The following is a 23,947-nucleotide window of genomic DNA, read 5'->3' as shown; positions in this document are numbered from 1 at the left end:
TAATTCTGTTCAAATAAACTATTCATTTATGAATGCTTTTTTAAAACATATTACATGTCTATAATATAAAATCCTTGTATAAATATTAATATTATTTTATTGTTCTTATTTTTTGGCAGATACTGACCTCTCAGGCACAAGGTAAGCTAACATCTCCAAAAGCTGATTATTTACTTATTTATAAGTTTCATTGCTGGCTTAAGACAAGTCATTTAGGCGTCCAATCACATTTTTCCCAGACCTAATGTTGTATGAAGGAGTGACATTAAAAATATAGTCGCTCTAGTTAATTAACTCTAGAGGGTAAGGTTTATATTTGTATAGGTTTATTTATGACTGGAGAATAAATGAATTATAATTACTGTATTATGTACCAGAACATGGCTTTTATGAGTGAACGTTTTCTGTTCCAGAATGCGCCATCGTTTCTATAAGCTCTCCTACGGCTTCATCACTGCTGGTTCAATGGACAAGACTCCAGGGAATAACAAATTATTTTTTGGATCTTCGGGTTGTGAACGACTCAAACACCAGTCCAGTTGTAGCATCTGTCCCCGGGAGTATGTCGATGAGAGAGGTCTTTGGTTTGAGGACGGGGACATGGTACAGAGTCGTACTCAAAGCATTTGTTAATTATTCTCCTGTGTGTTCGGATGCAAGATTAGGACTAACAGGTAATTTTTTTTCTTTAGTGCTTAAGCATATGCAAGCTAACAATCACAGATCATCATTACTGGAAATAAATAATAACTACACAATGAGTAGATTACAGATTTTTCTTCAACTTTCTTCATCATCAAGAAACGGTCTGCAGATGATAACAATACTCTTTTGCTTTTGTTACTACTCTAGCACCAGGGACATCCCAAATATTCTATTCAAAAGCGCTATCAAGTACAGCCATCTCGCTAGAATGGGATCGGGTACCAACGGCTCAACAATACTTTTTGCTGATAAATTCAACAGTGACTGGGGAACGGTACAACTTGTCTTTAACAAACAATAGTGTAGTGGTTGGAAATCTTCGACCAGCTACTCTGTATGACTGTTACGTGGTCACGTCTAATGCTGGAGGTCTTGGAGCAAGAAGTAGAGTACGCACCGTCAATACATGTAAGTAAAGATTACCACATTGTTTTGATCAGTCTGAAAAAAATCTAATCAAAAGTCTTTACACAGATAAATGTTAATGTTAATGTCTTGACTCTCAGTGATACAGCCTCCAGCGGTGATTACAGTACTACAAATGGGGCCCCAGTCTGCCCAAATCAGTTGGCAACCCGTGGACAAGGTTCTAGTCTACCAAGTTACAGTCATGAATTGGAATTCCCTAAACACTACAGTTTATTCAAACACTGTGTTTGGCACCACGTTGAATGTGCCGAATATTTCACCCTGTTCTTCATACCAAATCTCAGTGTCTTCACTTAACGCTCTCTTGGAACCTGGAGAAACCAGGCAGGTCAACTTTACCACAAACAGTAAGCAAAGCAGTTTTTGTTTGAATTTAAAACAGACATTTATAGTTATCTCATTGTCGTATTTGATGGTACTCTAGATGCACTTGACAATGGAAATGGTGATGAATGGGATTTACAACATAATTTGTATGGTCTGGCAACAACATTCCAATCAAAATCAGACTCCTAACCATAACCTAACACTGAAATGATGATAGGTTGACAATAAACTTAATCCCTGTTCATACCTGGTATTAACATGCCATCTCGTAGCTTTGATCAGAAGTGTATGATGCTAAATACGGGTGAAAATAGGGTCTACATTTTTTTTAGCTTTTTCACTTCCTTGGCTAATTCCAGGGGTAGCAGAAAAAAACATCCAAACCCTTGAATTGGCTTAACTTTATAACTTTACCCTAACCAAAACCCTACAATCTGGTTGGCTGATACAAACATTGTTCAAACCACAGCCCTAAACCTAGCCATAAAATATAAACCTGATCATTTGTTCCAGGACCAACAAAGGTAAACTTTTCTTATCTGGGTAAATCTAGTTCAGCTGTAAATGGTAGTGGAAATGCTAAGGATTCTTTGTTTTGAATGATCAAAGCCTGGTATAAGAGTACCCACATTCATTTTTTAGTAAATAATTTAAATGGTTAACCCTCTCTTCAAGGTCAGTTTTGTTAATTCATTTGGAAACACACATCTCTCTTTCTCTGCCAGCTCTGAATCCAGTGACATCGGTCTCAGTGAGCTACACCTGTGCTAGCGGCTCTGCTGTGGTCTCCTGGACAGCTGTGTTTGGAGCCACTTCCTACCGTGCCACTGCCACGAGTCGCAGCGGTACAGTTCTGTCCTGCACCTCGAGCACTACAGAGTGCCAAATCCGAAATCTAGCATGTGGGGAGAACTATAATGTGCACGTCACAACCCTGTCAAACAACTGTGAGAGCACTGGCAATGCCACCACATCCTTCCAAACAGGTGAACAGCAACAACATCTCAGACCTTTTCCCTTCATTCAGCTTTCATAACCTTACTGGTGGCATTCAGGGGGAAATAATCTGAACTAGAATCAGCATTGTGGTGTGCATCCTGGATATCTGTCTGATTGTCAATGCTGTCTATTCAACCATGATGTTTAAAGAAACCCAATCCACACCAGAGAAGTCACACGTTCCCGTGAGATGGCATTGTCTCTGCTGAGTTGTTTTGAATTGTCTCACAACAGCAAGTGTCCTTTTCTGTTATGCTGACCCATTTCAGATAGATGTGTTCGTAGACAAAGAGCCAGGTCACAGTTTGGGTGGGAAGCAAGAAATTGTTCTTTATTCAATAGAGGTGTATTTGTTACATGAAAGATATGATGCTGCCAAGTTATTGCCTATTATCTTTATTGTGTAGTTATAAAAGGTGGCACGTCATATGAGAAGGCACTGATAGTGTGGTGATAATCCACTTAATAGTCAATTAATTATATAATGGATGGTTTCTTGAATGGATGGGGGGAAAAGGCCTAACAAAGAAACAAATGTTGCTCCATTAATATAGTGCCACTTTATGAGAACGCAGAAAATGCAATGGATACTTGTGTTCTAAATTATGTTTTGTGACATTTAGGAAGCTTGAAGCTAAAAGCATTTACTTTCATACACTTGTTCAGAATGTGTTTCGGGTCAGAGCCTATAACTGAGCTATGGTTTCAGTTCTCTACATCTGAAAATCTGGCCTTAAACATGACAAAATTCCACTGGGGCTGTGCTGTGTTCCCACGTAGACTTTCAGTTAAGTCTCAAAATGAGAGATTCTTTCTCTCTTTTTATTTTCTTCAAATTCAGACAAGATCTATCCAAGGTGGTGCGTGTTCTCAGGCAGGGAGCAAGTACACACCCTGTTCTCTGTCAGGGAAAATATAGTCCCAGGAGAACATCTCTTTTTTGAGTCATGTGGTCTTTGTTACATGCATCGAGCTTTCCAGAGAAGCAAGAACTGTAGTAACAATACACTGAAACCCATTACAGAAATTCAAATAGCAAGATTAAAAGATTGAAGACACCAGGGACTAAGGTTTGCTTTGTATTGCCCATTTGTTCTTACTTTCATGCTTTTCTCACTAACATTTAATCCTTCTCTTTCCACACGCACTTACAGTTCCCTGTGCCCCATCTGATCTGATGCTGTACCGGGAGTGCAGCAGCAATGTCATTGTCTTTTCCTGGGCTCCAAACAATTACTCCGCTTTTTACTATGCGAGGGGTGTGGACTCTACTGGCAAGGTGATGGAATGTATGACCACGGACACATCCTGCTTTTTTACCGATACCACATGTGGACGCCTTTACAACTTCACCGTCTCTGGTTCTTCATCGTCAATCAGAGAGCAGTGTAGCACTGCAACCAGTTCATCAATGCAAATTCGAACTGGTAACAATAAACATTTCCTGTCAAAGTGTACTTGTGTTTATCTTGACTGTAGGTTTTGTAAGCCTAAATCTAGATTTTAAACTTGACCAAACTCAATATAACATGGCACTCATACCTTAACGTGGTTATGTTCCTATAATCTCCCCCCTTAGCACCCTGTCATGCAAGCAACATGCGCACATCAGCGGACTGTCAGACTGGACTTCTGACCAGCAGATGGGAAGGTGCAGATGGAGCGCAGCAGTACATCGTGGAGGCCTTTGGTAACAGAGGGAATCAGAGCCACTATATGTGTAGCTCACTGACACAGAGCTGCACAATCTCCAATGTAAACTGTGGAGAAAGTCTTACCATGATAATCACTGCTTCGGATGATGAGTGCTCCAGTGTGCTGTCTTTGGGAGAAGTAGGTCAGACTGGTGAGTGATAAAACCCCCCGGTAGACAAAAATGGGAGCGTACACATGATTAGACTGTCAGGGCCAATTTTATTGCTAGCTTAATTTAACTGAAAAATAATGTAAGTGGAAAATACATTTTGTTTATGAAATGGGTGTCATGGTGGCTATAGAGTGACACTTTTGTCTCACACCAAGAAGGTACCCGAGTCCCGCTGAGCTCAACTTTTCCTCAAAATCCAAAAACATTGAGGATTGGGTAACTGGAAACACTAAAGGCCCTGATATACTTTAAACAAAGTTCATTTCTATTCTTCATTTGGAGGAAAAAAAGAAGTTTGAAAAGGCTGAGCGACGATATACTGTTTCCGAACTTTCCAACAACCGTACGCTGCTGGAGGTGGGGTGTAGATTAATGTAAACATGTATCGCGATGCTTGCACGTATTCTCTAAACACAACAGCAATTAGATTATGAATTGTAGGCAATCTAGGTGTGAGACGTTTTACACCTAGTTTTACACCTCTTTATATTTTATGTGGTGTCATGATTTAGTTTTAATATAAAAAAAGGTGTATTACTGTATGTTCCTTTGGCATTTAATTTATTGTATACCCTTTAAAATTGCTTATTGAAAGAACAACAGCACCAGCAGCAGTGTGGTGTAACATTTATTTGCTACCTTATATTTTTACTCTTCCCTTTCATTCTTTTAATGACTTTGGAAAACTTGTCTCAGATGTTGCTCTACGTCACTTTTTGCATAACTCCGGGTCGTCAAGACCAAGCTTCGCTGCAATTTCTTTATAGGAATGAAATACTTTCTCTGAATACTCTCTGGGATTGATCGTACAGGTGCGGATATATCTGCGACACTCTAGTTTATTCATGTTGCTAGTGATTATGAGATGTTACTGATATTTTATGTTATGAATTGAAAACAAACCAGGGAGAAAAAACAATGCATGTCAAAGAAAGTGAAGTTTCAGAACACACCCACTGACTGCGTAATCGCCAAGGGCCAATGGAGGCTCAAAGGTGTTTAGGAGCAAAATGAACACCCCCAGAAAGTTTCGAACTGCCGAAACAAACTCAAAACTAACTCACTAATTCAGTCTGATTTTGTTTGAAATTACTTCATATCAGTTCGTTTTTCAATTTCATTTGAATTATATTGGGGCCTTTAGGGCCAGATTTACTAAACAGGGCAAATTGGCACGAGTGTGCAATCAAAAGTGCAGACAGAAGTGGAAAGTTCTGCAGCTGATATACTGACAATGTAGAAATCAAAGTTGGGACCTAGGCTCAATACCCTGGATAGGGCAAAGTGGTTTGGAGAATGATGATACTGAGACCACTGTAGTTTGTGCGCCTGATTTAGCTTCTGAATTAGACTCCTCCCCCATAATTTCATCAATACACCTTATCCCCAAAACTCTACCTTCCAAAGAAATGCCAGCAAACCAGAATGTGCTTAATGATGCTATGCAGAGAATATTTCTGATTGGCTGAGTGTTCTGATTGGCTAATGTTTGGGCAGCGCTCAGGTTCATATTTTTGTGACATTTCATACATGCCTTACATGTTCTTATGTCATTTTTTTTTTCTAGCCCCCTGCGTACCTCAAAATGTGTCTGCATTGATGGAGTGTGGTTCCGATTCCATCAGTCTGGCATGGGAGCCTTCATTAGGTGCTTTTTTATACACTGCCACAGCGGTGGATCAGTTCGGGACTGCTCACACTTGTACCTCATCAGATCCAAAGTGCAAGTTCAGCGGGCTCCGCTGTGGATCCATATACAACGCCTCTGTGATTGCATCCAACATCAACTGCAACAGCTCTGTCAGTGACTCCATCAGTGTAGAAACAGGTAAAAAACATATGAAGAAATACAAGAATACAGTGACCCTGACACCTCATAACTATTTCCCTGCACCCTCTCTTAGCTCCCTGTCCCCCTGGGAGTGTAGAAGCTCTTCTGGACTGTCAAGAGAACCAGGCGCTGGTGAGCTGGCTGGGAGCTCGGAGTATAATATCCTTCACGGCCACCATGGAGGACCAGCATGGTGGTCTTCTCAGCTGTAGCACCACTGCCAACAGCTGCCGGATCCCCAGCCTCAAGTGTGGCCAGGTTTATGACATTAGTGTCATTTACCATGATGGAATCTGTCCCAGTATGCCTTCCAACGCCATACAAATGGAGTCTGGTAAGGAAGAATTAGTCCACTTCCCTTCTGTTATGATTCGTTGAAGGTCTGTTCACAATAATTAGTAAATCACTGGAGTTCACCAGTCTCTGAGCTGTTGGTTTCTCGTGGGCATTTTTACTGATCTAAGTCATATCAGTCTACTCTTGATTTTTATTTATTTTTTGTGTGTGTTTTCTCTTGCTATTAATATCAGGGAAACAATTATAAGTACCAGAATACATCTCTGGTCAGAACTCTAGTCAAACTCCATCTTTACCACTAGATTTTAATATAGATAAAATTATCTCTCAACAGTACCATGTGGTCCAACAAATGTTCGGGCTGAGGTGCAGTGCCCCTCAGGTGTTCTCTCACTCAGCTGGGACAGAACAGAAGATGCTGAGGGTTATATCGCCACTATAGTCTCCAAGACCTCTGGAGAGCTGGTTTACTGCAACTCTACCTTGCCTTCCTGTAATGTGAGCAATCTGCAGTGTGGTGATTCATACTCTGTACAGGTCAAGTCGTACAACGGCTCCTGTGTGAGCATGCCAAGTTCACCTCTAGTGGTTAGAGAGGGTGAGGCACTGATTCATTCACTAAACATTAGTTTCATGCCATTTTACTTCAGTGCCGCTGTTCGAGTGTTATGCTAATTCTTTCGACTCTGCCCCGCTAGTGCCTTGTGTGCCCACTAATGTGACAGCCAGACGAACCTGTGGCAGCAGCACAGTGGAGCTATCATGGAGTGCAAGCCGTGGTGCTCAGTCCTACGTTGCTGTTGCTGTAGGTGTTGACGGGCAGCGTACAAAGTGCTCCTCCAACACAACAACATGTAGTGTTGACCTTGACTGTAGCAGTGTATACTCCATCAGCGTGATGGCTGTAGATGGTAATTGCTCCACCTGGGAGAGTCAGAAGGTTACCCTGCACACAGGTGAGGCTATCTGGGTAGTCTGATTTTCAAACAAATCGATCTTTCGAAGCAGTGTTCTTTTGTTAACTGAAAATAAAATAACAGCTGTCATTAATTGAAATAAAGGTGAAATAAAATATAATATTAATATTACATTTTTGTCTAAAGAGACACTGACCCACTCTCTTTCCCCTCTTTTTCATGTTTAATAGTTCCCTGCCCACCAGTGAACATCCAGAGCACTATGAACTGTAGTACCAACTCTGCCACTCTGTCCTGGACGGCCAGTGCTAACGCAGTGTCCTACAGAGGCAGGGCTTCAGGCAGAGATGGCCACAATGTGACGTGTGATGTCAGAACTCCCGGGTGCCAGTTAAACGGCCTGCACTGTGGACAGGAGTATGTGTTTGTCGTAACTGCTTCTGATGGAAGCTGTGAAAGTCCAGACAGCGTCAAGAACAGACATAAGACAGGTATCACAATATTAATAGTAAAAATAATAATAGTTAACATTTTCTTCAGGAAATCAACATTATAAACCCAGAACATTACATGAAGTGTCTCTTTCTCTCCTCACCTGTTGATTTCCAGCACCGTGTGCCCCTCAAAGTGTGTCCAGATCCCTGGATTGTGCCTCTAACAGCCTGAACATAAGCTGGGCTCTCGGTCTCACAGCTCTAAACTACACCGTCCTCGCCAGGACTACAGGTGCCACTGTGCCCAGTTGTACCACAATGAGCTCCGGTTGTATCATCACTGGACTGCAGTGCGGTAAGAACTACACTGCTGTGGTCACAGCAAACAACGGAGAGTGTCAAGGGCCAGAGACTGTGACCAGTCCTCTCCAAACAGGTGAGATTCCTTGAATGCAATACGGGTCACAACATGACAGAAGAATTTAAAATGAGAGATTTCAACCAAAAATCAAAACAAAAAAATATTACAAATGAGAAATACTTTGTCTCTCTTCTGGCAGGGCCGTGTATTCCCACGTCAGTCCAGGCCAATGTGGAGTGTGTGAGTAACACAGTGAGGGCATCATGGGGTCCGGCAGCTGGAGCTTTGTCCTACACTGGTGTTCTGACAGGCCCGGGCCATTACAATGAATCCTGCCTGACCTCTGGCCTCTCCTGCTCCTTTAGGGGTCTGTCCTGTGCACAAACCTACATGCTAAATGTCATCTCTCAAGACAGCCAATGCAACAGCCCAGTCAGCCCCAATGTCTCTGTCACAACAGGTAGGAAAACACAAGCTGTTTCACCTTAACATGAGCTCTGTGAATCATCCAACAGTTGAATAAGCCAAAAGTATACCTCCCATGTCTGTGGCCTGCTCCATAGACAACAGTGAATGTGCAAAAGATTCAAGCATTCAAAGGCCCACTAGGTACTGCACACGTTATTGCATTCCCAGGGTTGCCAACTCTCACGCACCTGACGTGACACTCATGCTTGGACTTCAGCGTGAGATTGATGCTAAAAGTGTGAGTGTTGGCAACCCTGCATTCCTTTTGCCTGTTGAGTCCATGCATACCAAAGTTTGTGAGCTATAGTTTTTGTAAACGTTTTACTGCGGGCTAACATTTACTGTTAGGCCTTTGACTAACAGATGTTTGTGTCTATCTAAACAAATGCATCAACAGCATGCCCTGTAGGCATCTTACTGGGCTTTGCATTAACCTTTGACCTTTTCCAGCTCCTTGTGACCCTGAGAGCGTGAGTGCCGTGCTCAAGTGTGACTCTCGTACGGTAAATGTGTCGTGGCATGCTGCCGCTGGTGCCAGCATTTACACGGTCCTGGCACAAACACAGAATCAGAGCATTCCTTCCTCTTCCTGTCGTACCTCGGCCACTTCCTGTGACCTCACACAAATCCAGTGTGGGGAGGTTTTTAATGTCACAGTTCTTGCCGATGACGGGGCCTGCAACAGCTCAGCACGGGCCAGCACTAAACTGGAGTCAGGTATGGAGAGCATGTCCGGATTACAGTCTTTAACTTTAGATTGGATTGGCTTGTGTAGCCTAATGACTTAATTTCCCTTCATTTCCTCTTCCTGTGTAATGTCTCAGCACCATGTCCTCCGACAATGAGGCCTCCTTCACTGAACTGCAGCACTAATGTGGCCCTGGTGTCCTGGGTGAAGGACCCAGATGCTGTGAGTGTCCGTGTCAATGCCACCTCTGTCCTGGGACACACCGTCACCTGCAGCTCTTCTGCAAACAACTGTTCTCTGGATGCCTTGCTATGTGGTCAGACGTACAGTGTGTATGCTGTGGCCCAGGGCCCTCAGTGTGAGAGTGCACCTAGTGCTCCATTCACTATTGTCACAGGTAGGTACACCACATATTCATAATTCAGCATTAAATGAGCAGTGTTGGGGGTGAAGCAAGTTATCTAATCAAATTACTTTTTTTCAAGTAACTAGTGAAGTACTAAAAACATTACTTTGTAACATTTTTGTTCAAGATTAATATAATGAGTGTGTACATCATAAATTCATCTGCCAATTAAGTCATTGGGATTATCCCGAATCACTTTGGTATGCCAATGATAAGCATTTATATTCTGACTATTTTAAACCTGTCAGAACGACACCCGCTACACAAGTAGCCTAATACCTGCATGCTCATCATCAAATCATCAAATCTACAATTAAAGCGAAGTAGCTCCAGCTACAATGTTCTTCCACAAGATGCATGCAGTTTTGTTTATTAACTGCTAGAGGGCCAACATGGTGTAATTAATTGACAATTAAATTCAAAGTCATAAAAGTCGCGCTGCAGCGGTTCCCCATGATACCTCCCAGCACAACGGTCTACTGCTTACTCACAGACTGATAATTCAGCCAGGCCAAAATAAACATTCAGAGCTTAATAAAAGCGCTCTTCTGTTACTGTTTGCCAGCCCCCTGCACCCCAGCCAAAGTGAACGCTAACTACAGCTGTGGCACCAGCACAGAGCTGAGCTGGACTGACAGTCTGGGCCGAGAGAGCTTCTATGTGCTTGCACAGACGACCGGTCACTCAGACTCCTGCAGCACAGTCCAAACCCACTGCTCCATCAATTCACTGAGATGTGGAAGTCTTTATAATGTCTCTGTGGATTCAATCTCTGGACACTGCAACAGCAGCCACGCAGCCCGCACGCAGCTACAGACAGGTGAACACTCTTAAACACAACCCTCATTTACCTGCGCAAACATTTCAGCTCTTTCTCTGATGATTTATTGAACCTTAAAGAAGTCGTATCTTATGTATTTCTTTTTTTTTTCATTACCATTTCCACAATTATTATAAACCTTAAAATTAAACAGGCCTCTTTTCTATGTAAATTGCCTTGTTGCATATGAAATCAGTTCAGATAAATAAGCTTTTTTATGTCTGGAGAAGATAATAATGAGAATATCTGTCTTCTCAGCTCCTTGTGCCCCAAGTAATGTGACTGTAAGACTTCAGTGTTTGAACAACACTGCCGTTGTGTCCTGGGAGGGAAGTCCTGGTGCCGTGGGCTATAACGTCACTGCTGTGGGACATGATGGTGATATCAAGCACAGTACCGTCACTGGCACCAGTTGTCAACTACCCAATATGCACTGTGGTCAGACCTATGACATCGTTATTACACCCTTCTCTCAGACATGCGCTGGGTTCCCGACTGCTCCCTACACTTTCAATGCAGGTGTGTATTGGCAGTTTCCACAAATGGGGTACCAACTGCAGTCTCATTGCTTTTGTAATAAAAAATAAAGGGGACAAAGACAATGTATTTTGCAGTGAGGGTTATTAAAAAAACTATAATGTAAGATAAAATTAACAAGCTTAACATTAACATACTGTAAGTGTCCAACAATAAAGCATCCTAATTCTTTCAATTAAAGAATTGATTGTTAATCTATATTAATTAGCAAAAATGCTACCCATTTACCGTATGATTATCACAAAGCATGCAACATTAGGTATATTTGTGACATTCAGCAAAGTTAAATAATTTGGACTTAGAGCATTGTGAAAAACCACTCGTTTTGGGGTGTACTTTAATCCTGTGTCTACACTGGTCAGCGTCTGTAGATGCAGTGTGAATGGGTCTTAAGATTTTCAAGCCAAGTTTTGTGCCATTTGAAAAGTTCCAGTTACTGTGGTTTAGTTTAGCTACTTAATTAACTGTAATTTTGGTACTAAGAAAACCATTTTCTTCACTCAACACCCCTTCAGGTTCCTGTCCTGCCAGCGATGTTCAAGTTTCTCTACAATGCAATGGTAATTTGGGACGTGTCCGCTGGACTGCTGCCCAAAATGCGGAAAGTTACATTGCCATGGCAACGGGTATGGATGGCCACACCCACACTTGCACCTCCAATGGCACCAATTGCACCTTCAGTGATCTGCACTGTGGTGAAAACTACACTGTTACAGTGGCCACGGTGGATCGTGGCTGTCAGAGTCCACCCAGCACACCTGTCAATCTAAAATCAGGTCAGGAAACAGGAAATAAAGTACTATAAGATCTGTCTTGTCGGTGGTATTACACACAAATTAACCTGTCTAATCAGTTTAAAGTTGTAACAATCAAACTTGTGTTTGATTTTGACCCAATTCCTCATTCTTCTAGCTATCTGCCCACCCTCGGATTTGGCTGGTTACACCAACTGTGCTACAAATGACATCAGCATTACATGGCACCCCAGCCCACAGTCTGGAGTCACTTACTTCCTGTTCATCCATCAGGTGGATGGGCTGAACTCCACCTTCAACACAACCCAAACCTCATATGTTCTGACAGGGTTGCACTGTGGAATGAGTTTCATCGTACAAGCAGCAGCTCAGGACAGCACCTGCACCAGTCCATACGGACCCCCAACACAGATCTACACAGGTACAAACAGCATCAAAATGTCACAAATTGGGAAAGTCATTGCATCACTGCAGCTACAGCTTGAAAAGTGTCCTGAGGTGTACACTGAGGACTGTACATGCACATTGGCTGTAACGACCTGAAATATGCTCTTTTTTTATTATTTGAGCATAAAAAAATAACATGTATGAAACAGTTCATATCAGATTTTATTGATTTTTTTATTGAATTTTAGAATTTCAAGAGGTATTGCAAATATGGCTCCTTAGTAAACTAAGTGAACATTTCATTGAAATGGTTTGGGTTAGGAACCCATGAAGAAACCATGAAGTGAGCTATGCAGGAAACTGTTCTGTTCTGTTTTCTGGAACTCCTTACTGAATCCACATGCAAAAAAACTAAATATTGGAATATTAAATATTGCCACATAACAAAGGTTACTAAAAATGTATTGATCTGAGTTTCATCTATTGTATCCACAGCTCCTTGTCCACCTAGTAACCTGACAGCTGCTGCTAGCTGTGGCACAAACAGGGCCACGATCAGCTGGCTGAACGGCACAGGGGCAAACTCCTATAATGCCAATGTGTTGGGAAACAATGGGCAAACTGTTTCTTGTACTTCCAACACCACTTCTTGTTCTGTGAAGGTTGAATGTGGACTTTCATATGTAGCCACTGTGGTTTCCACGGTTGGCCTCTGCAACAGCACCACTAACAACAGCATTCACTTTAAATCAGGTAATTTAATCAAACTGCAATTGCTTTTTAAGCTGATTTTGGAGCAAACTGGACAACATTGGTAAAATATTTTCCTCTTTGTTCTACCTCCCCGTTTGTGTTGCAGCGGATTGCCTGCCTAGTAATGTGATGGCCCAGTTAAGCTGCAATTCTAACATGCTAGCTGTACACTGGGACCCCAGTGCAAGCAACCCTGACTCCTATACAGCCCTGGCTATTGGTACAGATGGCACTCGTCTTTCCTGCAACACAAACTCTACTTCCTGTACCATTCAGAACTTAAGATGTGGCCACACTTATAGCATTGCCGTGACCTCATCCAACATCAACTGCGGAGTCATTGAGGGTTCAGACTACAAAATCGATACAGGTAAACTGACTAGATTTATTCTAAACCAACCCCTTTAAAATGTACTAATAACTTATCATCTGTATCCCATCAGCCCCCTGTCAACCACAGAGCCCAGCTGTTCAACTGCAGTGCAGCACTAACATTGCAACAGTAACATGGGCCAATAATGGAGCAGATCAGTTTGATGTGGTGACTGCGCTCAACTTTACCGGTGGTGCGATGGTGTGTAATAGCACAAACAGGTCTTGTACGTTCGCACAGCTACGCTGTGGTGAGTCGTACTCACTCAGTGTAGTTGGATTCAATGGAAACTGCACCAGTGAACCTAGCGAGAGCTTCAATCTTAATACAGGTAAGACAAATCTGCACACAGGTGAGGGATACTTTAGCTTGAGACTGACATAGCTAATAAAGAGAGAGACTAATATTGATGATAGCAATAATAATACAGCAGTTTTGAGAATTTTCCTCCAAACAAATGTGATATAAGAATAAAAACATATTCCAGGGTATATAAAACTTAAATGCAAACTCAGTTGGCAACAGAATATAATTTCGAAAATGCGGCTTCTATTGTTTCAAAGTATAACCACAACACAGCAGAAACATACTTTATGAAGGCAAATGCATACATGAGTGCTTGTCCAATGACGTATTCCATGTATTCCACTCTACTCTACTATTTCAATAGTAAATGGAGATCATCAAGGAAAGCACAAAACTGGATGCAAATCAGTTTTCATTCACAAGTAATGATCACTTTGTTTAGAATAATCAAAGATGCAACCAGTGATGCATCTCCGGAGCCTGACAGATAGTCTGCAGGCTAAATATCTAGACCTGTCTGTGATCCAAATCATGTAGTTTAAAATGGTTTTGACTGAAACAGACATTAGTTGATATAGTTGTACAGTGTGAAAAGAAGAGCAATCCAAAAACTTTAGTAGTTTATAGGTGGCATTAGCATATATTCTTACATTGCTCTGGTGGTAATAAACTCCAGGACTCCAGGGCGCGATGGCCCAGAATTGCCATGTTGACACTTTCAATAATTAAGCTCACTCACTCACTCAGCAATACTCTCTTCAAACTGCTGCTTAGCCATGACAGGGAGAGAAAACTGACTAGATGAAGTAAACTAGCATTCATGCCTGTTATAGCACCCCTTAAGGAAATTATAAAATTGCCACATGCTCCTTCTGTGGTGACCAACAACACATCTCAAACTCGAACAAAGATAGATAGAGAGCAGTATTCATGAAGACACCGCGTGATACCATTGGGTTTATTCCTAAAAATCTCGTCCAAAATCTTAGTGGACCCACAGCAGCCACAAAGCACACCTTTGCTTCAAACAAATATATATTTTTTTTCTGCCCATGTTTGTGAATCTGTGGTTTTCTTAACACACACACCACTGTCTCTCTCAGCTCCGTGTATGCCCACTTACGTTGTGGCGACCAAAAACTGCGGCACGTCTATCACCACTGTAACCTGGGATTCTGCCCGTGGTGCCAGCAGTTACACTGTTAATGCCGTGAGCACCTGGGGGAGTAACAGGACATGGTCCAACACAGACAGCTCCTGCTCTTTCCCAGACCTGGACTGCGGACAAAACTACACTATAACAGTCACAGCTGAAGATGACAACTGTGTGAGCCAGACCAGTGCACCTATCACTGTCACAACAGGTACTGGTCACAGACACTTACAGTGGGATAAACTCGTGGAGTTGTGATAGGGACCTTCTAGCTGTGCAGAAATTTCACACAGTAGCTTTAAAAAAAACTATGCGTTTGTATTCCCCCTTTCTAGATCCATGTCCACAGTCTGATCTACAAGTAACTCTGGACTGCAGCACTGACTCTGCTCTGATTTCATGGACCCCCGGTAGGGGCATTCTGATGTATAACGCTTCTGCCAAGGGCTTTGATGTAAATCACCAAGTCAGCTGCAGTACACCTGGCTCTGCCTGCAATGTCACCAACCTGCACTGTGGCAGCCGTTACCAAGTCAGTGTGAGAGGAGAAGGGCTCACCTGCCCCAGCCAATCAGATGACTGGATTGCCCTCAAGACAGGTAACAACCTCATAAAACACTAATTTATACATATTATTGTGCAAAGTTCATCAGTGTGCTATTCTTTAAAACATGGTAACATTCTTAAACTATGTAATCATTTTCCTCTTAAACAACTTTTTATGCAATGATATCACCATGGCGATTTGAACTATAGGTTAATAATTTAATTCTGTCCCCACAATTAATAATTTAATTGTCATTGTACTCAAAATATACCACATAACAGAAGAAAAATGGATTCTAATTTACAGATATTATTAGCTAATATAATTGTAAAAAATTATTAAATTAAAAGCTAATATTAATATAAGTGTCGATTCACTTGTCCTACAGTCTTAACTAGGGATGTAATGAATCATTCAACTCTCGATGCAAAACGATTCCCAAAAATAATTGTATTAAATGATTTTCTCAATTTTTTAAAATATTTTTACTTTTTTTATAAAATGAGATTTATGACAAATTATAAATAAAAAGTGTCCTTTTATAATTTCTTAAAATCTGCTAATTTCTTCATGAAATTTAAATATGTCAAATAACAAAGCAACCCCCCCCCGCAAAAATAAAAATAAAAAAATAAAATAATAATAATAATCCCAAATGAAATATATAAATACATAAATATATAAATATATAATACAAATAAAATAAATATCTTCATATAAACAAACTTAGGGTTTGCCTGTGCTCTTTCCATTTAAAATTAGAAGCAATAAACACTGCATTTTAATCACAGTCCAAACAAATATGCTACATACATGCTTCATGAGTCATTTTTAATTTAAATTGGATTGTATAATTTTGAAATTGGAAGCAAAAACAGAATGGTCTGGCTTTAGCTTTGTGAAAGTATACTACATAAAACATATCTGCACGAAACAGAAACAGCAGAAAGACTGCATGAGATGCAGATTCACTCTCTGACAGCAGGAGGCGCATATGGAACAGCAGCAATACAGTTTACTTGGTTACCGCTGTAAACAAAGCAGTGCTGTGCTAATAAACACTACTTTAATATGCATTATAAAGAGCAAGATGAAAGAAAGTGAAAGTGACATACAGCCAAGTATGGTGACCCATACTCAGAATTTGTGATCCGCATTTAACCCATCCAAAGTGCACACACACAGCAGTGAAAACACACACACACACACACACTGTGAACACACACCCAGAGCAGTGGGCATCATTTATGCTGCGGCGCTCAGGGAGCAGTTGGGGGTTCAGTGCCTTGCTCAAGGGCACCTAAGTCGTGGTATTGCCGGCCCGAGACTCAAACCAAAAACCCTAGGGTTAGAAGTCAAACTCTCTAACCACTAGGCCATGACTTCCATCTAAATACCATCTAAACTTTTCTTAAGAGAGGTGCAGGTGCAGCTGTGATTCATTTAACATCTCAACTGTCTTGAATCATCACATATTTTACAGATTTCCAACCGGCTCGGGGTGCATCATTACATCCCTAGTCTCAATATTCATGTATTTATTATTTTTATTTTTAAATACAATATCTGACCTGTTTTAAACTTTGATTTATCATGATGAGCTGTCTTTAAGTAAAGAATACATTGTAATAAATTGTTGACATTACTGATTAGCATATTGCTTCGATGTTCTTTTGCTTCTTCAGCACCATGTCCACCCACTCAGGTGTCTATCCAGTCATCCTGTGACTCAGACACTGTGTCCGTTTCCTGGAAAGCCTCTCAGGGCTCTGTGTCATTCATGGCTGTTGCCGAGAGCAGCGGAGGTCATAGGGTGACCTGCAACACCAGTGACCTCGCCTGTGATATTACAGACCTCCAGTGTGGACATACTTATCAAATTTATGTTGCTGGTGTTGATGATGACTGTATTGGATCCAGGAGTGAAGTTCACATTCTTAAAACAGGTGAAACTTGTCATTTTTTTATGACCACTTGCAATATATAATGCTGAAAAATGACAAAGTCAAGAGGCCACACACAGAGGGCTTCTCTGGCTCTTCCAGATTCTCTTTTTGAATGACTAATAAAGACTACTGCCACCTGCTGGCCTGGAGAGTTAGTTCCTCTCAAGCAGGTACAGAACGTACATACTAGTTCCGTTCTGTACCTGCCTGAGAGGAAATAACTCTTAAGAGTTGTAGAGTATATCCGGTATGTTCAAGCTCAGCTTTTTGGCCCTAATGCAAGCGACAAGGGTCAACACCACAGTCTGCGCTCATCATGCTAGTTCCTTTTTGTTGCCTTTATAAGGATAGGACTGAGAGTAGACAGGAAGGGAAGTGGCACAGGGAGGGCAACGGGATCGAGAAAGGTCCGCAAGCCAGGACTCAAACTCAGGTTGTCCAAAGCGAAACGGCACCAAATGTCAGTGTGCTGCCCATAAGACTATCAGTGTAGAAAATTCACTAGTTATTTGATGTTAGGATTAGTGTGCCAATGCCTTTGGTGAGTGGTCCCCTTGTACTAACCTTTAAACCCCTCTATGTCCCCTTCAGCCCCTTGTGTGCCTCAGAATGTGCACCCTATTCTGGAATGTCAAGCTACTGTTCTCAATGTCACCTGGCAGCAGACAGGTCAAGCCCATCACTACCACACCACAGTGCTGCGCAGCGATGGTCAAGTGCTGGGGTGTGACTCTAATACAACCTTCTGCCAAATTCCGAACATCGTTTGCGGACTGACTTACAGTGTGACCGTGGTCGCCTATAGTCAAACCTGCAACAGTTCCCAAAGCTCTGTGAAACATGTCACCTCAGGTACCCATATATACATAAAATATTACGTATTTCAATATTTGGATGTCTCTAACATCTCTTTCCTGCATTCTTTAGCCCCTTGCCCACCAGATGCTATCTTTGCCGTCTTGGACTGTGATTTAAACACTGTGTCTGTGTCCTGGGACTCGAGTGTAGATGGTGTCCTCTACATCGCACGAGCCTTTTACTCCAATAACAACGATTACTACACGTGTAACACCACAGAAACCAGTTGTGATATCACTGTGGCCTGTGGCATGGATTATAATGTGACTGTAGTGCCATTAAGGGACGGCTGCACTGGAGAGAACTCACCGGTCCAGTATGTTACGGCAGGTTTGTCACATTTAATAAAACTTGAACACATCACCAAATATCTATTTGTTTATCCGAGTTTGTCACAAAATTAACTTATGGAATGTGTGTTTGTGTATAAAGCTCCTTGCGTTCCCCTCATGTTGGACGTTGAAATGGACTGTCTGTCTGATTCGGCTTGGCTGACATGGGAAGAGTCAGAAGGGGTGGAGCTCTACATCGCCACAGCGACTGACAGTGATGGATTTGAGTACCAGTGTAACTCAACTGAGACCCAGTGTACCGTTGAACAGCTACAATGTGGAAGATTCTACAACTTTAGCGTGTTTGCATCTAACAGTCAATGTGACAGCCCCTTGAGCAACACTTTGCAGAGCGAGACAGGCAAGAGAGTGAGCTTGAAAGGGATGCATTTCAATGTAAAAACAGACTATATCATTTCACACTTCCTTCTCTCTTTCAGCCCCTTGTCCGCCTCAGAATGTGATCACGTCTGTGGGGTGTGACACTGGTACGGTGAGTGTGTTGTGGGATGAGAGCGTTGGCGCATTAAGCTACACTGCCACTTTGGAGCGTACAGATGGAGACACCACCTGCTGCACAGCAAGCTCCACTTCCTGTGAGGTCACTTCACTTCCCTGCGGCCAGATGTATGTCCTGACAGTCACTGCTGAGGGAAGGACATGCAACAGCTCTCAGAGCATTGAGGTCATCGTACGCTCAGGTAATACACACTGATCATTCAACCCTGTTACCACTGCTGCTTTTATATACATTTTTCCCTTTATTCATCATAACTAGAATTCAGCATAATTTTGGGGTTGCAAAACCTGAAATTCTAATAAATTAATAGACCATAACATCACTCAAGGCTAGGCACCTCCTTCTGTTTCAAAATAATTTACACTCCATTTCAAAGCCCAGTTGTGTGTAAAATGCTATATATCTGGGCATGCTTTGTCCATCATCACAGTGTATTTCAACCCACAGTTCCCTGTATTCCGGAGAGTCTGGTGTCAAGTACTAGCTGCAGTAATAATGTAGTCACCATGTCATGGGTGAGCAATGAGGCTGGGGAGCTCTATACGGTCCAGGCCTTCAGCGCTGATGGGTTATTCTCTGACAGCTGCTCGGGGTTTGGTCAGTCATGTGATCTCAAATCACTGACATGTGGTGAGCCTTACACTGCCACAGTAGTAGCACAGGACAGCGTCTGCACCAGCGCACCAAGTCAAGTTGCTTCAATCAGGACAGGTTGGTGTGATTTTATTGTGAAATGTATTCAAAATACTGATGAACCATATGTTGCAGTAACATCTACTATAATGTAGTTATTCACAACAAACCTAGAACTTTTCTGCTCCTTATAAGTCTATCTTTTTGACAACCACTCAATGACAGTCACTTCTCTCATGTCCAGTGCCCTGTGTGCCGGATAATGTGACTGCTAATGTGAGCTGCCAAGGGAATGATCTGTCTGTGTTCTGGGAGGAGAGCGCAGGAGCAGACTCATACACAGCTGTGCTAGAGGACAGTAATGGCCAATTCACCAGCTGTCAGAGCATGATCCACACCACCTGTACAGTTAACAGACTTGTCTGCGGACAGACCTACCGTGTCAGTGTGACAGCATCAGACGGATACTGTGACAGCTTGCCCAGTGCCATCACTGAAGTTCAGTCAGGTAGGAAGCAGTGAGGACAGGCTTACATGCACACAAACATGTCAAATTCACCTAAAAATACTTAAAAAAAATGCTTTTGATCCAGAATAAATATTGTCATTTTGGTTACACATCCCACAGTATGTTGAATTGGATTCTGAATTGTAACAAGAAGATAAAAAAATAAGCTGAATAGCAATTCAAAGAAATTAAACATAGTCACTCAAGAAACATTCCCTGACATTTTGCAATAATTTTTTTTTTTTTTTGTTAAATATTGTTTTTGGAAACTAAGTTTCTTTGATTTTCAGTAATTGTTATTTAAATTTTACTAAAACTTGTAAATTCATTTGGAATGCATTTGTAAATAAATTCTGAATTTCACTCATTGGTAGACATGCTACAATGTACGTTAAAGACCATTGTATGTACCATGGTACATTGATTTTTATAAAATAAAAAATAAAAAATGTAGCATGGCATTGTTTGACTGGAAGATATGTGTCTGTATTTCAGCTCCTTGTATGCCTCGTAACATTCGGGCACTCATGGACTGTCAGTCTGGTGTGGCTATATTGTCGTGGCAGTCAAGCACTGGGGCGTTGCAATACACAGCCACAGCAGTAAGTGAGTCTGGCCATGTACTCAGCTGTGAAAATAACTTAACTAACTGTGAGCTGACCGGACTGGCCTGTGGTGAGAGCTACAACATCACTGTGTTAGCAGAAGGACAGACCTGTAGCAGCACTGCAACCATGAGTGGACACCTGAATACAGGTGAGCAAAAACCACTGGGAAAACATCCTAGAATACTAATGAGCAATACCCTAACAAACATCCTACTACACATAACACTCTAGCAACCACCCAACAATGCTCTCCACCCTCCATAACCTTTACTTTAGCAATGTCCTATCAACAACCCAGTACACCATAGTAAAAACATAATGCTAACCACTCCCCGACTGCATAGCAATGCCCTTGCAACCACCCATAAATGCTAGCACTGTCGTCAATTTATGTAGCACTTTACTATATTTTGCACAATGATAATCAGTCTCTTTCTTTTCATTGTGATCCCAGGTCCTTGCCCACCTCAGAATGTTGAAGTGCAGTATGGCGTGTCTATTGGCCAGCTGTCATGGGACAGAAGTAAAGGTGCTTCCATGTACACAGCACAGGCTGCCACTGATCTGGGATCAGTGCTGTCCTGCTCCACCAGTGACACCTCCTGTGCCCTCTATAATGTGTCCTGCAGTCAGACATATGACATCACTGTGACAGCACACAACAACGTCTGCCAAGGAGCTGCTGTGTCTGCATCAACTACTTTAAACACAGGTATATTAAATTTGCAACTTTACCAGTGATGTTAGTGCTTTCTGCATAGTTGTCCAACAACTGACCCTTTATGCTTTAATAGAACCCTGCCCGCCCCAGAACGTGCAAACCCATCTGAATTGTACAAGTGATGTCGGGACTGTGTCTTGGGAGGAGAGTTTGGGGGCAGTGGCATATATGGCTTTCCTGGAGGGTCGCAATGGACACATCCTGTCCTGCTCCACAACTAGCTCCAGCTGCAGGGTGACGGGGTTGATCTGTGGAACAGTTTACAGCACTCAAGTACGCGCCATTGGAGAAACTTACAACAGCACAGACAGCGAAACAGTTCTCTTCACATCAGGTTAGGCATCTAAGAAATGACAAATTATGAACATTTACATTATTTGGCATGACGACGGAGAATTTGTTGCTCTCATGTTAAAATAACAGAGAATTGTGCCATCTACCGAGTTGTTAATCACTGCTGTGTCTTTGTGTCTAGCCCCCTGTCCACCAGATTCCAGTGCAGTCACTGTTGACATGAACTGTGAGAATGCCACGGCATTGTTCAGGTGGGCCTGGAGTGGCGGAGCTGCATCCTACGAGCTCACTGCTATCAGTAACAATGGCTACATCGCCTCCTGCATTTCCCAAGACAATTTCTGTAATATCAGCGAACTAGCCTGCGGACAGACTTACACAGTCAGGCTCACAGCAATCAGTGATGAATGTCAAATTACTCAGGAGACGGGAGTGACATTCCAAACACGTGAGTAACCATTTTTATACACATCATTTGCAAAAGGGACAAACGTACAATGTAGCTGTAGAAAGTGAATATAGTTGATAACAGGAATATCAGATGCAACTATTTTGTTGTTTGACATCTAGGCCCCTGTGCTCCCTTGCATGTGAATGTGGACCTTCAGTGCAATCCTAGCACAGCCGTAGTGACTTGGGAACAAAGTGATGATGTGCAATACTACCTTGTTAGCACCACCCTTAGCACAGGAGAAGCAGAAACTTGTAACTCCACATCTGACAGCTGTAAAATGAGTGGGTTGCAGTGTGGAGTGGAGTACGCCTTCACCGTCACTGCCTACAGTCATACAGTCACATGCCATAGTGACGCCAGCAGCACTGTGCACACTACAACAGGTAGATGATCCTATCCTTCAAATATTATCTTGATCTACTGTATATACAGCAGGGGTAGCCAACCATGCTTCGTTGACCTATTTCACAAAGCTGGTTATAGTGGCTACACAGGTAAGTTTGAGCAGACTCCTATTTTTTGGTTGATTGATCTTTAGCAGTATTTATCACCATGGTAGATTTCACTACAAGGCTCAACTTAGTGTTCCTGTAGCTCAATTTGTAGAGCATTGGTTGGGGGTTCGATTCCCTGGGAGCACATGATAGGTAAAAACTGATAGCCTGAATACACTGTAAGTCGCTTTGGATAAAAGCGTCTGCTAAATGCATAAATGTAATGTAAATTTTTCTCTGGAAGCAGGTTTTATTCTGGTGCACCTACTCCAGACTGTGAGTCTGCTGAACTTGATCTACACTGGGTTTTGATTTCTTTGGTTTTGTTAACTCTAAACTTGAATCGGAAATGCAGAGTTTGTTCAAAAGAGTAGGTTAGCAGGCCACTCGAAGACTACCATCCTGCAAAGTTCAGATCCAACCCTAAACAAACCTACCTGAATGAGATAGTCCAGGTGTTCAGGATTACTTGAGAAAACAGACAGGTATGTTGGAACTGAAGTCTACAGGAAGGAAGCCTCCAGAAGCAGGGCTGGCTACCCCTTACACAGAAGAATTCCATCCAATGATCTCACACTACACCCTAGCATACTATAAGACATAAACTTGTCATGCTCATCTTTTTACAAGCATGGAACAAAAAGTGCCGGATTGTAGACTCCACACTGTCACACACGCACATCAGATGATATATTTCAAACTTGCTTGAAAAAAAGAGATAATGTTCAATAGGCTTCAACATCACAGTGAAATCTCGGCTGTGTCTGTTTCTTCAGAACCTTGTCAACCAACTCAACCGACGGTTTCAGGATCATGTGATAACAACACAGTTCTCTTGAACTGGAGTCATAGCAGAGGTGCATCGAGTTACACAATTCATGTAACAAGCAACCTAGGATACGCAGACTCCTTCCAGACATCTGAGTCTACGCTTACAGTGGAGCTTCTTTGCGGACAGACCTACACCTTCACAACACTGGGGGGAAATGATGTCTGCGACAGCATACCAAGCACTCCCGCACATTTTACGACTGGTATGACCCAACACTCATAAAAGCTGTATAGAAATCTAAACTCACAAGTGACAAAGACTTTCTGGCATTTATTCCACATTTGTATTAATCACTGCTTTTTATAATAGCCCCATGTAAGCCATACCACACTGAGACCTATGCAGAGTGTGAAAATAACCTGGGAGCTGTCAGCTGGGCTGGCAGTG

At 42.1% G+C, this 23,947-nt stretch overlaps 1 protein-coding gene across 1 annotated transcript; it reads left to right on the top strand.

Moving 5' to 3' along the window:
• Positions 1–414: 414 nt before the first annotated feature.
• On the top strand, positions 415–22,236 carry LOC127944311 (serine-rich adhesin for platelets-like). Its single transcript, XM_052540199.1, has 32 exons — positions 415–610; positions 2,187–2,447; positions 4,040–4,306; positions 6,042–6,155; positions 6,232–6,492; positions 6,790–7,053; positions 7,265–7,411; positions 7,603–7,863; positions 7,982–8,242; positions 8,367–8,627; positions 9,086–9,352; positions 9,460–9,720; positions 10,295–10,549; positions 10,808–10,942; positions 11,602–11,862; positions 11,999–12,262; positions 12,724–12,981; positions 13,088–13,351; positions 13,425–13,685; positions 14,764–15,024; positions 15,149–15,412; positions 17,046–17,306; positions 17,898–18,158; positions 18,234–18,494; positions 18,597–18,752; positions 18,937–19,197; positions 19,464–19,727; positions 19,894–20,157; positions 20,653–20,913; positions 21,220–21,477; positions 21,560–21,820; positions 21,962–22,236. Exons 1-32 carry the CDS (start codon positions 415–417, stop codon positions 22,234–22,236), a joined length of 7,827 nt encoding a protein of 2,608 aa, XP_052396159.1.
• The last annotated feature ends 1,711 nt before the right edge of the window (positions 22,237–23,947 follow it).

This window comes from Carassius gibelio, chromosome A23, assembly GCF_023724105.1.
Source record: "Carassius gibelio isolate Cgi1373 ecotype wild population from Czech Republic chromosome A23, carGib1.2-hapl.c, whole genome shotgun sequence".
NCBI lineage: Eukaryota > Metazoa > Chordata > Actinopteri > Cypriniformes > Cyprinidae > Carassius > Carassius gibelio.
Note: the sequence above shows the minus strand (reverse complement) of the source record. Positions and strands in the feature narration are given on the sequence as shown.